Here is a 16993-nt window from a genome sequence, read left to right as displayed (position 1 = left end):
CTCTTCTGTTCCTTATCTCAGTGCTGTCTTGCCTTGTGATGATCTAAGACTGTGCACTGTCTAAATCCATTACAGTTGCAGACTGCTACTATAATATTTCCTTGACAAATCAAATCTACCAGATATTTTCATTTTTTGCCGCAATACCAGCCATATTAGCCAATTTCTTTTCCTTTGTATTCTATTTTCCTTTTGTGCGTGCGTGTGTTTGAATTTTACCTTTAATTAAGGTCATTTTAAAAACAAGTTTTCAAACAGAAACAGAATGGAAAACTAGGGGGAAAAATAGCCATAAAGGTCTTACCTGTTACTTAAGCTTCTCGCTTTGTTTCCGTAGGATCGCTTATACTTTCAACTTGACTATTCATTTCAGCTGAAAACAAAATGAGGCAGTCATCAAATTCTATTCATGGTAAGTTGAGTAATAACCACTTCTAACCCAAAGGGGACATTTATTGCATTGATAATACTATGCCCTAAATCTGCGAAGAAGTCTCTTAGGCCAGCCATCCTAACCTGCGGTTACCTAACCACGGAAACCCCGAGGAGCACTCCTGCCAGGGTAAGGCTGCAGCATCGCTAGAAATGCAAGTTTCTGGGTCTAGATTTTCCCTTTGGTTCACATCCATCCAGTTTGACTTTGGGACCCAACTGAGGTGCCCAGCTCAAGAGCTCAATGACCCTCCTCTGTCTCTGTAGGACACAAGCAGAGATATAGGTATCTCCAAAGGCTGGTTGAGAGTTTTGCTGGGCTAAGTGGTCTCGACCCTCTCCTTTGAACATCCACAGGCTTCTGACAAAGTCCACGGCAGGCTCGGGGCTGAGCTGCAGGCTGAATGTGGATCCATCTCCAGTTACAGAGATGATGAAGTTGCCTCTGGGTGTCCTTGAACTGAAAATTGCTAGAGGGGATTCAGAAGCAACATTACTATACTCCTACGCATACTAGTTCACTCGTGTACTATCCGTTTACAAAATCAATCTTACTTGTTTTAATTGAAAATTACTAAAAAATAATTTAAATAGAAGGCTTAAACTCATTTCAGTGTGAGCTTTGTCAAAAACACCATCTAAACTATGGCAGGTGTAATTGGTCCTACCTGGGCGAAATATAAAAGGGTTACTTCAGCACGTACATTTTTAAGACTAGTATTTAGTATTTGTTCTGCAATGAATTTTAATGAAGGCATTTATATTAAGACCTTTTTTCTTTCTTTAACCTCGCTTTATGTTCTGGTATCAACTGCAGATTACAAGTCATTTGATGTGGGTGACAGGGGAAACCTCAAACCTGAACGGGAGATTTGGAAATTAAGGGAAGAGGGGAGAGGGGAGGGGGAAAAAAGCCCCAAATCAATCACTGTGCTACTTCCAGCCAGGCCGTATGATCCTTTTCTGAGTCAATATAATGTCAATACACCTGTTAGGATTTTGATGAATTATTTGTAAATTATTCATCATCCATATGCAGAACAGATACCGTAATGGCTTCCTGGATGTATGCAATGAATAATAAGAAAAGTATCTGCTCCTGATTACGGAGCTCTGATGCACATCGCATGTAGCAACGTGGTGTTCTTTACCGACATTTGCATAGCAAAGACAGGATGCTTAATAAAAAATCATTAAGGGAAGGCTGCTGCACACTGACAAGACCAGCCTTTCTCAGCCTCATTATGCCGGCCAATTTCACTGGCTGGGTTTTCTGAAAATACCACAAGGCTTCACTCACGTTTTACAGAGATCTCCTGCAAAAACAAGGTTGATTTGAAACTCGTCATTCGGCTCTGTCAGCATCCCGGATGAGTACGCCTCCTTCCCCTTCTTTTTTTTTTTTTTATGGCTACAAGCAGTCAACCCCTGTCACATCGATAGCATGCCCCACAAGGGGTGCAAAGCGCAGACTGCCCAGGAACGCTTTAAAGGGCAATGGGACAGCACAGTGAAGGCGCAGCAGAGGCCTGGGACCCAGAGCCCCCACCCACGGGGAAGCAAGAGGAATCACAGAGTCCCACGGGTTTGCAGTGGAAACGGCAGCCAGGCACCCTGCATCACTGGCGCTAAAAGCATCCACTGTGCACGCCGCAGCGGGGAGGTGGCTCGCAAGTGCTAGGGCACTGGTGCGTTGCATTGGCAGGTTTTCCCCATGTTTGTGACCAAGCTCAGCTCTTCGCATTAACACCCGTAGAGGCAGGAAGATGTAACTGAAGGTAAGCCTCTGCAGACCCCTGGGTGACCCCCACCGACAGGTATCACTATGAGGCCACCTACACAATCCTTTATATTTAGCTGGCAAATCACAGAGCAGGAAGCACCTACCACAAGAGCAGCTGGAAGAGCTGCCACCAGGCACGGTGGGGATGTGACTCACAGCCCTCGTTGCCTCCCAGCACGAGCCAGCATCAGAACGATATTGTTAGCCCTGGGCACACTACATCCAGTAGCAGCACCAGCCAAAACTGGCCTTCTCCCCACTAAACAATGCTTTAAGAAGTATTAAACTGCTGACTTATGTTAATGGTCTCTTTGCATCTACCATAATATGCTACAACAGCCAGCAGCTCAGCGAAACACCTGCAGTTCACAGAGGCTGCATATCTCCTAAATTCAGTTTTACCTGTTCCCCCTTCTGTAGCTTCATGTGGGGCTTTTTATGCCAGCAAGGGACATTCCTCTGCACTCCTTGTCTGTTTTCCCTCAAATTTTGGCCTGTTGGGCAGGATCCAACTCCACCTTCTCTCTCAGTCAGGGAGCTGCTTAGCAGCTCTCAAATTATGACCAGGGATGGCTTTCCCCAAAAAGCAAACAAGTTTCCCACAAGAGAAGAAATAACCCAGCAAATAGTTCACATCCATCAAAGCGCTGCAGTTGCTGCTGACCCGGTGGATGTGCGTTGGCAGCAAGGCATCCCGCCTCTCCCCAGCAAGAAAGCTATGTGCTTAAAGGTCACTAGCCAGGAGTCACGGTGTAGCATCTAAGTAGAGAAGACAGGCAAACAGGAGACTGGAGAACTAAGTTTAGAGTTGTCTGTGTGAGAGCGAGAGCATTTCCCCACCCCAGGATATTATGCTGTAGACCTGGATGGCAAATGACACCAAAATATTACTGTCTTAATTTAAATAGGAGCTTGGTCAGGCTCTTACAAACTTTAACTGTATCTTCAGGCACTTCCTAAACAATGTTTCCCCATTGCATCTGCATAACTTAGCTATAGCACGTTCAGCTGTAACTCCAGACTGCCTACAACAAAAACCATCTATCTGGAATTCAACCTGCTGGGCGGTGACAAAACACGTGCACCTGTTTACTTGGTGGTTACTCATTTCTTGGATATTACATCAACAGTGTAAAAAGCATGAGGGTGTTAGCTGTTGAGATCTTGCTTTTATTTTACTTTGGTGAACCAACTGATGGTGCACTCACCAGCTTGCATGAGCTTATAAAAAAAATGGGAGATTTCAGGTTGGAGACTGCCTTTATCTTTTTCTTTTCTCTTAGTGTGTCAGCAAGTCAGGATGCAGCTTTCCACAGGCTTGAAATAAAAAAAAGCGAAAGACTAACCCCATTATGAAAGGAGTAAAGAGTTTGATCCGCTTAATACCAGCTAGAAACTAACATCTACCTTAGCAATCTTTAAAGCTTTGGTGGAGCTAAAAAAAAAAAAAAAATTAAAAAAAAAAAAAAGAAAGAAAAAAGCAAAGCATAAAAAAAAGGCTGCCAGTGAGGAAACACCATCTAGCAAACCAATCACCAAAGTCGGGGTTTGTTGTCATTAAAAAATACTAATCAGCAAATCTCTCCTGGGTACAAGAAATTTAATATCCAGGGGTCTTTGCTGTGGTGGCTGATGGAGATTGCCAGTAGCAACCTGTATGTCTGTATACACATCCCTATTCAGGCTTCTGCGTGCACCCCTGACAGCTTTCCTGACAAAGAATCATGCCTAGCTTTCACATAATAGTAATTTCTGAAATATATCACTGTTACAGCCCTGCCCACTAGATGAAACAATATCGAGATCCACCTAAGCTGTCAAAACTCTCTACATTCCTAAAGCACTTTTCGCTGTGACATGGTATATGGAATTAAAACACAAGAGCTGGGCTGCCAAGGGGTACCTGGTGATATATGCTTTGCTTTCAGCTGTGAAGTGATGAGCTCTCCTGGGGCGGAAGGAAGGGGACCAGAGAAAAAAAATAGGTGTTTTAGATAAAAATTACTGTCAAAGAAAACCTTTTTCTTTTCTTTCTTTTTTTTTTTTTTTTTTTTTTTTTAATCTGAACTAGCACCCAGTACATTTTTAAAAAAATTAGGGCTTTTTTTCAGCAAAACATAACCCTTCAGATAAAACAGAGCATAGGAAGTTTGATCCTTCCTCTGTTCTGAGTTTTTCAAACATGTAAAACATGTCTACAAAAAACCCACCCTGTAATATAATCTCAATAGAAATTTAAGATGTAGAGAAACGAAGCCTTTCCTGAACAGCAGAGTACCTTTCTGCAGCCTTAGCAAACACCCTTTTCCTGTCTTTCATGTAACTTAGAAAGTTCACAGGAAAGGAAGTTACAAGCTGAGTTATATGTAGATGACCTTACACGGTAAGCAAGATTTGAAACAAAGACACCTCCTAGTAGATGTCCCTGCCCATGGCAGGGGGTTGGAACTAGATGATCTTTAAGTTCCCTTCCAACCCAACCCATTCTATGATTCTATTAAATCTATCATGATCATCATTTCAGAAGCCATCAGCTGATCCAGCTGTGCTGCACTATGGCACACATTACAAGAGCTATACAACTGCTTTTCTTTCCAGACGAAAATCCTTTAGGATACTCTTTTAGTAAATTTTCACTAAGTAGCCCAGATCATTCCAGGGATTCAAGCTTCAAATATTTTAATGTGACTATGACCTTTTGGTTGGTTTAGCTTGATTCTGCACACTTACTAGTAATAGCACAATCTCTAGTATTTTTTTAAAAAAGAAAATCCATTATGCACACTATCCTGTCCTTGCAAAAACTTCCCTACAGGCCAGTATCTAAATCAGCCACTGATTCAAATACTGCAGCATGATCTGACACCAGAGAAAGGAAATCAGCATTAGATTCTTTGTGCCATTAATATCAAAAAGAATATAATTGGTTTTCTTTGAGATGTAAAAATGTATGCCTTGAATTTATATTATGTCAATGCTGAAGAGGCTAAAGGAGGAGTTAAAAATCATCCTGTGCTACAAAGAGGAGTCCATGATCCTAAAATGAAGACTAGAATCCCAATTCCAAATCTTCTGCCATTTGAAGCAGTAAAGACAACCCTTTGTATAAAAACTAAGAAAAACCTGTAAGTAGCTCTGTTAGGCTGTAAGAGTCAATCTAGAGGGGTGACAAAGGGTCTGCCTCACCAAAACCTAAGCACCAGGATGCTGATTCCATCCAATATTTCTTTACACATAGGAAGAGCCTAGAAGGACAATTTTTTTTGGAGTGTTACGCTCTGCAGAGCTTGAGCAGTGTCCTAGTACTAAGCCCTTGCAAAGACTTTGCCAGACAGCTAGGTCATCTGCTCACTGAGGCCAATGTCAAAAAAATTTCATTGCCAAGTCAGGAAATTTGGGTTGATGACATCCACAAACCTGATTGAAAATTCTGTTGGGCCAACCAAATAGCCGTGGTTTTATCAGTAGTAAATGTCCTAGGGGGAGAACTTCTGCCTGCTGCTAGACTGAGCTAAACGTGGACTCTGAAGGAGGAGGAGGAAGGGAAATCAGCTCCGAGCTAGGAGACAGCCAACATATGAGTTGAGAGTGGTTATACAGCCAACACCTGACCCACAATGGAGTCGGCCACTAGTGCAGGTATTTTCAGAAATATCTTCTGACTCCTGTGTGGGACCGCGCACATCTTGCCAATCCCACATCCAGACCAAAATTACACTGAGCCGAAATTATTGTTTTTAGGCAGGTGGATTAAACCTACCAACTGAACAGATAAACCCAATCAACTAGGAAAGCAGGGCTACGGCACTGGAAGGTACTTCCACCAGACTTCTGAGACAGTAGAGATTGTGTAAACTCTCAAGAAGACTCAGTTGAAGACATTATAAATATAACTCCTGTTTTGGGGGGCATGCTCTATATCTCCTTCAGGACAATTAAAATATTAGAACAACATACCATCCTTATTTGAAACATCTGCTGCTTCAGACACGAGGTCAACTGTCATGGGTTCCGCAGATGTTTCCTCTTTCCCTTGCATCCCTGTAAGACAAGCCAAAGAAGGAGAAAAATTAATACTTACAGTATCTGATTAATGTATAATTCTCAGACTCCATATGCCTAGTTTTTTTCTTTTTTCTTGCCTTTCTTTTTTTTTTTTTTTCCCTGGCATGCTCTTGCCTTTATAGACTGCTGCTGTATGGTGGCAGCCATTAGAGAAAAGAGCAGAGGATATAAGGGGAGGAACACGGTTTGAAAATAATTGCTTGAATATTTGTAGCGATCTGCACTCTTTTCTAACTGGGATTGTTAAAACCACATCATGGTGTGTGATTCTGCCTCCCTGCCATTCTTTTCTCATCATTTTTGAAGAATCCCTTCTACTCACAAAATGCAATATATGATGGGGACATAATCACACTTACAAAGTTTCTCTAGCTAGCTGAATAAAAATAGATATAGTGAGAGTTCAAATATACTGGGTAGTCAGACACAAACCAGAATTTGAATTTAGGAAAATGCATTTTATCACTGTAATTCAACGTTTTTATCTCTTCTGCCTCAGGCTTGTCTGGAAGCTTAGATTCAATCTCCTAACAATATTTGAAATGGGGGAAGAAAAAAAAAAGTGGTTTTGCTGTTTTGTGCACAGTTCTCCTAATATTCTGCCATTTACAGTGCAGAGATGCTCATTTTTAGTTCATTTCCATCATGCTACTTCTCTGCTTTTGTGGCTGCTATAAAGCCTGTTGCACCTACGCTGCGGCTGCACTCCTGGATGTCAGGTTACTGGTTGCTAAGTGATCCAGACCTTTGGGTGGATATTATGAGACAGCAAAGCATACTGAGAACCGAGACCTCTCAAAAACGGTTTACTCAAACTGAAATAATTTACCTCTTCAACTATAGAGATGAAATGCTCACTGTCCAACAAACACCACCTTCCCCTTTCCGTGGAAGTCTAGAGTGTTTTTTTTTTAAGTGCACTTGAGCGCACTACATTTATTATGTCCATAAACATGTATCTACCACTGAAGTTTTCAGCCAGTTTTCCTTCTAATCGTATCTGCAAGCCAATACACTGTCATGGAGACAGCGCTAGTTTCCTCTCTGCTTGCTATGCAGGCAATGCTGTTCTCACAGGCAACTTAGAGCTCACTGCCTAGTGTCCTACCAAGCACTGAAATGCTAAAACAAGGACCCAGCACATACACAAACCAAAAAAAAAAAAAAAAAAAAAATAGCCACCAAAAAGCTCAATTAGCTATTGCAGCAAGCGTGGGGGAAAGTGCACTGGATGACTTTACAGTGATGGAGATGTCACCCATCATTTTAATAGATGTTACTTCTACTGCAGAAATCCTTCAGTGGATTGTCGTATCACCAGCTCCACCTCTTCCTCACAAGTTTAAAATTATCTCGGCATACAAACAACAACAAAAAAAGCCTATAAACATCTGTGACTGCGAATTCAACATGTCAGTGAATGCCTGAGATGGTCCCTTTGCGGGTGCATCAAATCCATGACGCTTCTCTGGGGAATTCAGGAAAGTGAGCAGGGTTTTCTCCTGAGGTTTCTTAGGTACCAGCAGATCTAAGCTTTCCCAGCACTTGCCCACAGCTTTTCTGGCGCACACAAAGGATAAACCCAGGTGACCCCATCACAGAAGCATGCACACAAGGCAGGAATGTGTCAAGTACAAGGCTGAGAAGGTATGTTCAAAATCCCTGCCTGACTTCTCCTAGCAAAATCAATATGAAATCTGGGTAACTATGAAAGCACTGATTTATCAAGGAAGAGACACTGAAATTCAGGTTGTGCTACATTTTGATTTGTTGGGGGAAGCAGTTCTATGAAAAGCAAAAGTTTGGAAAACCACAAGCACAGCTTGCAGTGGGCACAGCCCTTCCCACCAAGACACTCAGATGTTTGATGTAGGGATTTGGGATTCCTGCTAAATACCAACGCCCTCTGACTGGCAGCTGATGCCCCTGAATCTGACTTTGCCTCCTCTAAACCACCAACTATTAACCAAATAAAGTGGATACAACATGACAAGTTACGTCTTGGCTCCCAGTTTCTCTAACATCTAGAGATACCTGATTGCTCTCCTGTTGTCAGCTCCTAAAGATGCTTGTGTGAAGTTCCCAGGCCCTATCCCGAGATCTCCCATTAACTAGCCCGCACGCCTGGCTTCACCATGCTGCCAAAAGGTTTCTGGCTTTCAGTTTCAGAAATCTCTCATGCAGCTGACAGGTGCAAAGGATTATTGGCACAGCACTAGGTGAAGACAGAGCCTAATTAAAGAGAAGACATTTTGTGCATATACATGTGTGTGCACACATGTGCGCATGTGCTAATTAGGGCTGCTGTTGCAAGGACAAAAGCAGAAAGTGTTGAAGGCCCTCAATTCGAAAAGCGATAGGGTTGCCTCTCAGGGTGGGCAGAGAGAGGCTGGGAAGAGTAACAACAGCAGCAGCAAATTTGCAAAATTGTTTTTCGAGAGGTTTGGGGCCATGAACATCGTCAGAGCACTAATGCGTGTTCTGCTTTTTCACCTTCTTTCCAAGTGTGATTCCCCATCCCTTCTAGGAGGGGATTATGGCCATATCGTGGTTTTTTTTATAGCGAATGTTGACTGTTGGATATTTTCAGCAATAAAATAATAGTGGGAAACAACATTCAGGGCCAAGCAAGGCAAAATATGTTTTAAACCTTAACAAAGCTGGGCACCACCACAAACCTTGGAAGGAGGCTTGCACGTTATATCATCCCATTTTTGCGAAGGCTTTCAAACTCGGTTAATATAAGTCTTCATTTCTTTGCTCACTATTATTATGAGTGGGGGACAGGAGCACACACTATACCGCCATGCATGTGGAAAGGGTATTATCCAAAAAACTTCTTCCTCGCTGTGCAGTAAAACCAAGTGCCACACAGAAATGAGCCCATTTCACATAAACAGCAGAACTCGATCAATACTAAAACCACCTTGACAACCAATTTATTCTAAAGGCCTCCCCTCACCCCCTTGTTTTGATTGCTTCAGGTTAGAGCATAAACAAGTGAAGTACTTCGGGTCTCTGAGCAGGAGCTGAGAGTTACCGAAGGGGAGGGAGCCTGGGAGATACCACTTTCCATTTCAATTACCATTTCCAATTGTGCTCCTGACAGAGCTCGTTACCTGAACCCTTTGCAGGTGGTTACACAACCAGCCTAGCACTGAGAGACGACAGGCTTCCAGCATGGCCAAGGATGGCTTCCAGCCTTTTGAAATGCGTAAGACAAGCATATCACTAGGAAGATAGAAATCTCTGTGCTGTTATTTCATCTTTTTTCCTCCTTTACATTCACAATCTGTCAATAGTTCCACAAGGTTACAGCTAATGCCCTGTTCTTTCTCTAGAGAAACGTGGTTCCAGATTCATATGTGATTCCCAAGATTAACACGAAGATGTGGTGGTTGTTGGTACGTTAACATCGATTTTAAAAGTGCCCGATTACAGAGGTCAGACATCTATTCTCCTTACCCCTGATAACTCCTCATAAGTAAAAAGTGTAACGCTCCTCCTCCACCTCCTCCCTTTGCACAAGGTTTACATCTGTTTCAAGTGTTAAAGCAGGTAACTGTGCAGGCTCAGAAGCCGTAATGCAGAGCAATCCACAAAACTCATTCTTACCTGCTCATCGGCAAGGTTTTGCTGTGTACTGAAGAGCGCCTTTGTAATCAGGAAAGAGAGGCAGGCTCCTCTCCCTGGTAATTCAAAGCAAAATCCCAATGTAACGTCCCTGGAATTGATGAATCATTCCTGGAAGGCACCTGAACTGGGTTTCTGCTCTGAGCTGCCCACCTTAAGGGAGTTTATTTCTGTTTGTTGGCTATGGAGGGAGCCTGGGCGTCCAGGCTGTCCCAGCAGAGCCCAGCCTTGGCAGAGTCCTCACCCCAGGTGTGGTAAGGGATTGTCAAGTGGGGTCTGAAGCAGGAATCTGGATTTCTGCTATTAGTTCCTAGCTTGTATAGGGGGTTGCAGATTAGCTTTAAGAGAAACAGAAAAACAGATTTCATGCATACATGAGTTCTGTCAGTGCAATCAGGCAATACCAAGATAACTTAAATCTTAAAAATTCCCCAGTTTTAGAAGTGCTGCAACTAACTGGGAAATCCTGGCGCTAAGATCATTCTGAATACTTGAGGAAGAAAAGGGTTATCAATAATACAACAGTCCAGATGAATACCTCTATTTTTACAGGCTAAATGGTGAGGTCATTATTCTTATAACATGTCTGCCCAGCAGTTTTGGGTGTTGGCACAGCATTCTAATAAAATACTATCCTGCCCATGGACAATTTGCAACCAGGGGAAATTCATTAGTCATAAATTATTTGAAGAGCAGTTGCTTCTACTCACATTTTACACTTTGAAAAAAATCACCTCGGTCATTACGCAATATGAAAATCACATTGCAGCTATTCTGAACGATCCAGGTTGCCCTGATTCATACCCACTGAATAAAATTTATTATTTTGAGTTTAGCTGTAAATATGCTTCTCTTCATTGGGAGACTCTGAGAGATGGAGACTCGTTAAAATCCAAATTTCTCTGGTTAAAATTTGAAGGCAACGTTTTTCATCTGCAGCAACAAAAGAGACAGACAAAGCTTTTCTGACCCACAGCTGCATTGTCTTATCTGTCAAAACCAGTTCCATTTTTCTTGCTCTGCAAATAGCCAGGGCTGTTTTTCCCTTCTTCCCAGTCATTTCACTGTAGCTCTTAGCTAATGTGACTGTCAAGCCTTCATGTACTTTGTTTACCACTGTATTTTAGCAGCATTATAAATGCTGCTTCACTTAGAAACTGAAGCTGTCTGTGATACAAGGGCTCAGCTTGACTCCTGTTTGACACCTCCATCTGGGATGACTGACCCCTTTAAGCAGACCAGATTCTACCACATAAAAGATTTATACTGTCTTCTTGTATGGCTCTACATGCAAAACCACCCAACCTGCTGCTCTCGGGCCTCTAAAACAAACACAGCAATTGAGGCCTGTCTGCACTTTGTTATGTTCAAGTCAGCGGGCAGTTTTCCCTCTCGTTATCCTTTTGCAACACACAGGTCGAGCATGACAGTGCCGAGTCTGCAGAATGACAATGCCGCAAAGGTGCCTCTCGCTACTCACTGTGGCTTCATTGACAACAAACATCTCCATCTGTTAAATCACGAACATTCTACCTTGATCAAAAAAAACCCCAAACAACCTAGCAATTAGGCATCACAGAGATGAAAAGAAAACTCAAGGATGCAGATTTCAGAGGAGGGCATGCTGGCCGGGATGCTAGCTTTGCTGGGCTTTTGAAGGCACTGAGCATCATTTCTTAATGCCATGTGTGGGCTGTCAGGATTCACATTGCAGCCCCTTCATCGTTAAATGGAGTGTTTACCCTTCCTTTTAGCATTTTGGCTTTGTCTCCCAGAGTAACCCAGTGCAACGAAGCTCCCCATCCCTCCACTGTAGCGTGCATCATCTCAGCTCTCCGTGTTTGTGCATGCAACTGTACCCAAAGGCATCACACTGCTTCCAGCCACTGTTATTTCCAGATCAAGCTGAACCGCAATTTTTTTTTAACGTGATTTAAAAGTGTCTAGGATCCGCTTATCCCTATCCCCTTCCAGCCCTTTATTAAACATACTGTTAGTAAATCTCATTATGCCTCCTTTTCCCTAAAGGTAGGAATGGGAGGGTGGTGAGGATTGTCTCTCATAATATGGTCTGTAAGACCCATACAAATTGGGCGTCTCTAAAATTGCTAATGCCCATCAGGAAGTCTTTGTATCTTTTGTCTCTCTGTAACAACAGGATAAACCTGCACGCAGCAGGCTCTTGATGAATACAAGGGCATATCATATTAATGAAAACCCTTTTCTGTTTTTTTGTTTGTTTGTTTGTTTTTGTTTTTTTTTTTTGTTTTTGTTTGTTTTTTTTTGTTGTTGTTTTATTATTATTATTTATTTCTGAAAAAGCCTTAGCTGTGTAAAGGGCCACGTTGCTGTCTTCCAGACATTCTTTCTGTGAAACCTGTCATCACAGAAGAAGCCTGCAGCACAGGATATCTGAAATGGAGCACCCAGAAGCTTTCATCACATTCCTCAATTGCTGGTTGTTAACACAACTAAAATGTTGCTTGGTTGTATCCAAACCAGTAGACCACCTGTCCTGAATGGCTTCCAAAGCCCTTGTGCTCCATTCCCCTGCTTACAAATAAGGCAGGCAGTGTGCTCAGTATTAGTATGAAAAGGGAAGGGTTTCTGAATGAGTAGAAATGGCATGATTATTTACCTTTCCCATTCTGTCGTTTTCCCTGCCACCTTCAACCATTTATGAAACTCATAAGTGATTTGGTTCAGTTCCTGATCACTGCTTCCTGATCCTAAAAAGCTGTGTAGGTGTGAGGAATTACAGCACTGAAGACCCTTTTGTGTAAGCCGCAGGAAACCTCCATCTCTCCTAAGGCTCAGCTTTCACCCGGGGGAATGATGTATGGCATTCAGAAATGCTTTTCTAATTCCGCAGCCATGGGAGCAAGCCTGCTGAACGGCCACCAGCTGCCAGAATGATACCTGCACCTCCGCTCCCATCACATCAGTACTTGCTCCATGCACTCACCATGCTCATTACCATGTACCTAACTCCTCCCCAGCTGTCCTCGCACAGCAACTTCAATTCCTCTTTGCACCACTAATCTGGGGTGAGGACTCTGTCCTTAATTTTGAAGAACCGATCCAGGAGCCCAACAGCTTTAATAGGGCTTGCTTTCCTCTCCAGCACAAACAGCTTAATAGCTCGTGCTGCTGCTGGATTTTCCATCAGCACATACTGTGCACCTATTCCATTTCAATCTTGCATTCACTGTATTTTCTGAGCTTTTCAAATGATCTTGAGGCAACCACAGCAAAGCAACAGGCTGTGAAAGAAAAGAGGTCCTGGATCTCCTAAGTAGGCTAGATTTGTCAGAACGCCACACTACTTTAGAAAAGGGAAACAAACTTTCCATTTCCCTGCAAAGGAGGCACTCCAAACAGATGAGGCCATACCGGTCCTCAGCCCTGAGCAGCTGCATGGGAACTAGGTGGGTCCTGGGAGTGAGTAGAAACCACATTTATAAACGAAATGATATGGGAAGAGCGGGTTGGGAGAGTGTAAGACCTTAAGAGGACACAAATAGCAAATTGCCCAGAATTGGAAGTTAGAAAAGTTCCTTTAAGACAAGCAGTCTCACCAGTCATGAAAACCCCTCTTTCTGGCTACAGCAGAGAGGACGATGGGGAGAAAAATCACACCATCCGCACAGGGCAAAGGGAGGCTTTGCCTTCATTCCTGCTAACGTACAGCCAGGGCTGCTCGCCCTTATTGCTGCAACCATTTATTTCTGGGGTCACTGCTGCTGAGTCAAAGAGTAGCCTTGGAAAATATTCTGTTCAATTCCTTTTCAAGGAGACTGTTGCCAAGTATATGAAGAATGAGTTTCAAAGTGGCAGGGAACAGCAACAGAAGGGTAAATGAGAGTGTATGGATCTACGTGAAAGGCAGTGACAATATACAGTGTGGGAGAAAGACTCCTTCCTGTTATTTACCGAGAGACCCCAACCTAAATTTTGCAGCTCAAAATTAAACAGGATATTCAGAACAAGGAGAGGCACATGAAGTTCAACAAAGTTCTGCTAACATTTGTAACCTTACAGGTATGCTGTAATTCTCAATCATTTTGTGATGTAAAGATAAAAAAGCCAGCATGAAAAATAAAAATTAACTAAAAAACACAAGACCTCCCAAACCTCAATAAAAGCTTGGATAACCAGAGGCAGAGTATACAGCACACTTGGCTGAAACTTCTTGCTGTTTGGAAAGAATACTTGGCTTTCTAAAGGCTCATCACCTCCTGACCGAACACTCTTAATTTTCAGAGACCTGTTAGCTTCCTAAAAGCAAGCTGAGCATAACAGGAAACTCATTTGCTTAAAAAGGAGTGGTAATTGGTAGCACTCAATAACAAAGACCTTACATTTGATACTTGTCATATCTTCTTCCCCTACTGAGACACATGATCAATAATATTTTTAAAAAACCAATAACATAAATGTACACGCAATACACTTTTTGTTTTTTTAACTGAGCTCTGCTCGGACTCCTTCAAAGCCAAATTTTTATAGTCAGTTTCAACTACATGGTGATAAACACAAATCTGCTATAAAGGACTAATTTTGCTGCTGAGCTCCTCACCTGCTCCAGTTCTCAGGGCTGTTGTTTCAGACCTGAATGGTGACCCATCAAAATATAACAGATGTTTAAATAAAACACACAAAGAGGCACACTTGTGCGTGTACATTTATGCTCAAGGGCAGTAAGCCATTTTTCATAAATGGCTGTGGGTTGTTTTCCCTTTGTAAAGAAGGGAAAAGCTAAGTGATAGATGTCAGTGCTTGTTACCCAAGGTGATGCTCCCTGTTCTGCTCATGAAGCACCATGCGCCCCGTGGAGAGATGCCATCGCTGAAATCTGGCTTCTGGAGATTTGCGTGGCTTTTGCTGTCAGAGGATGTCATTAATGCTGACTGCTGCCCCCAGAAAGCCTGGCATCCTCCTCTACAGCAGTGAGCCAGCCAACACCAGCCAGCCTCGAAGGAACGGGAGAGAAAGCAAACATATTGCAAGTGCTATATTACCTCCTAAGCCTGGAGACCATTTTTAATTTCTACTGATAACTGGATGAATATAAGAGCAAAATTTTAAAATGATGACTTAGAGTAAGATGTTTCCCCAGGAAACAACAGAACTACATCAGAGCAATGAGTGGTCTAAGCTCCCGCTGCCCTGTGCCCACAGCCAACAACCACATCGTCCTCTGAACACAGAGCATATAGAAATATGCCATGAGGGGGCCAAAATCCCGAGACTTCCAGAGGGAATCGCACACCACCAACTCCCAAACTGAGACAAGCCTACAAGCTCAACCTAGCTACTATAGGTGGCATTTCAGCTCCATGGTGGCAATCACGCTTTTTTACCCATTTCAGCAGCATGTCTTAAAAATCAGCCTTTACCAGTGACATTCTGGGGCACGAGAGAGATGCAGAGGCAGGCAGCAATAGCGTAGCTGGTGTTTAATACTTGAAATACCCACCCGTCCTCCTGACACTTACTCTTGGCCTCATGGGAAGGAGGCATATCCAAAACACTGAAAAGCACAATGGATAAGATGACTCCTGTGAGGTTGCTTTTAGAAAAAAGTAACCCACCAACCTGGGTGTTACCATCTGCACCGTAGGAGCATATTACCTCAATATCAATCATCATACAATGATGATTGGCTTGGCCGGTATTTCCTGGCAAGGCTAAAGACTGGATTTAGATTACCAAATACATGGGGTTTAGTTGCTCTATCTTGGAGAAAATGTTAAGACCAAATTCGAAATTGACAGCATGGGACAGAAAAATTTTGCCCACAACAGAGCTTCCAGAAAAGCAATTTTGCAGGCCAGGAAAAAGCAAGTGTCAGTACTGGCAGACATACCGCTTGCTTCTTTTCCTTGCAGAGAGCCATTATGCAGTGTTTTCTAAAATTGTAAATGTTCTTTCTCGCTCACAATGGGAAACAACACTAATATGCATCACAGGGTGTGAGATAAAATGTGCGGCGCTATTGTTGCCTTTGATTTGTCTTCCATTTATATCAGCTCTCAGTAAGAATTACACAAAGACAGAGCTGCAGATTTTTCTTCTCAACTTTTTCACATTTCATCCTTTGTTTGGTTCATAAATTCTAGGGTCTAACTAGGATGTTACATCAGAGGCAGGAATTTACATTTAGATAACAAAATGCAAAGAATACTAACAACCGTAATCCTCCCTCCTCCAAACAGCTCCAGAGTTCTTCCTAACTGACCTCAGCTTTGTAAAACAGGGTTCTGGCTTATTTGCTTTAAGCTGAACATTTCTTTATCTTTCTGCAGTAACCTAACATCCAGGGGCTTAATTTGGTTGGGTTTGTTTGGTTGTGTGGGGTTTTTTTTCTTTGTTTCCCACTTCCTCTGACCTCTTTCTTGACTTTAGCGAGTCTCACTCCCTGTGCTGTCCCTGTCTTAGTCTCCTAGCTATGGACATGGCTCCAGTTTGTAGTCTAGGAAAAGACCCTGGGCACAGTGGGGGAGTATGATAATTACAGGTGGAAGGTCACTTTGTTTCTTGTGAGTTACCTAACGAAACAGGTAGCAGAAGCCCCCAAGAACAGTGTTCTGATTGCAGGACACTTGAGACAGCTTTTCTTCAGGACCCTACACAAGGACTTACTAGTGGTGGGCAAGCAAAAGCCAGCAACGTGCATTAGAGCAACAGTAAATCTCTCCAGACAAGTCCTCAGTCAGGTTCATCAACTCTGACATCTGCTGGCACTGGCACCCAGGTCCAGTGATTTAGTAGAGTTGCAGCCCAGCGTAGGTGGAGGGGGCAAGTAGTGGGGGCTTTTTTGTCTCCCTAACAGCTTTATTCCTAACACTTTCCCTTATGTGAGCTCGTTCCCACTGTTTGAGGAGGTCCCATCCTGCTGTTATTAGTCACTGACAACTTTATAAGCGGGAGAACAAGTGTTCAGAAATTTACTCTAGGGTTCACACATATTAGACACTTGGTTGTATCAAAAGAAAGTAAGTGCAGGTAGCAAGTTAGACCAATGCTGGTTTACGAGCAATTACTGTTATATTGGGTAAAAAATTGGAGCAACACATT

General features: G+C 42.8%; 1 protein-coding gene across 2 annotated transcripts in view; it reads right to left on the bottom strand.

Moving 5' to 3' along the window:
* Window positions 1-16993, bottom strand: part of MACROD2 (mono-ADP ribosylhydrolase 2) — a 936136-nt gene that overhangs the window by 5796 nt on the left and 913347 nt on the right. For both annotated transcript variants that reach the window (XR_013931490.1, XM_080408518.1), the window contains 2 exons: window positions 6173-6258; window positions 305-373 (listed from right to left, as the gene is read on the bottom strand). Coding sequence is in view for 1 of the 2 variants with exons in the window: in XM_080408518.1 (XP_080264644.1) it covers window positions 312-373; window positions 6173-6258 (148 nt within the window). In the remaining variant the exon portion in view is untranslated. The remainder of the gene's footprint in view (window positions 1-304; window positions 374-6172; window positions 6259-16993) is intronic.

Source organism: Falco punctatus, assembly GCF_963210335.1.
Source record: "Falco punctatus genome assembly, chromosome: 12".
NCBI lineage: Eukaryota > Metazoa > Chordata > Aves > Falconiformes > Falconidae > Falco > Falco punctatus.
Note: the sequence above shows the minus strand (reverse complement) of the source record. Positions and strands in the feature narration are given on the sequence as shown.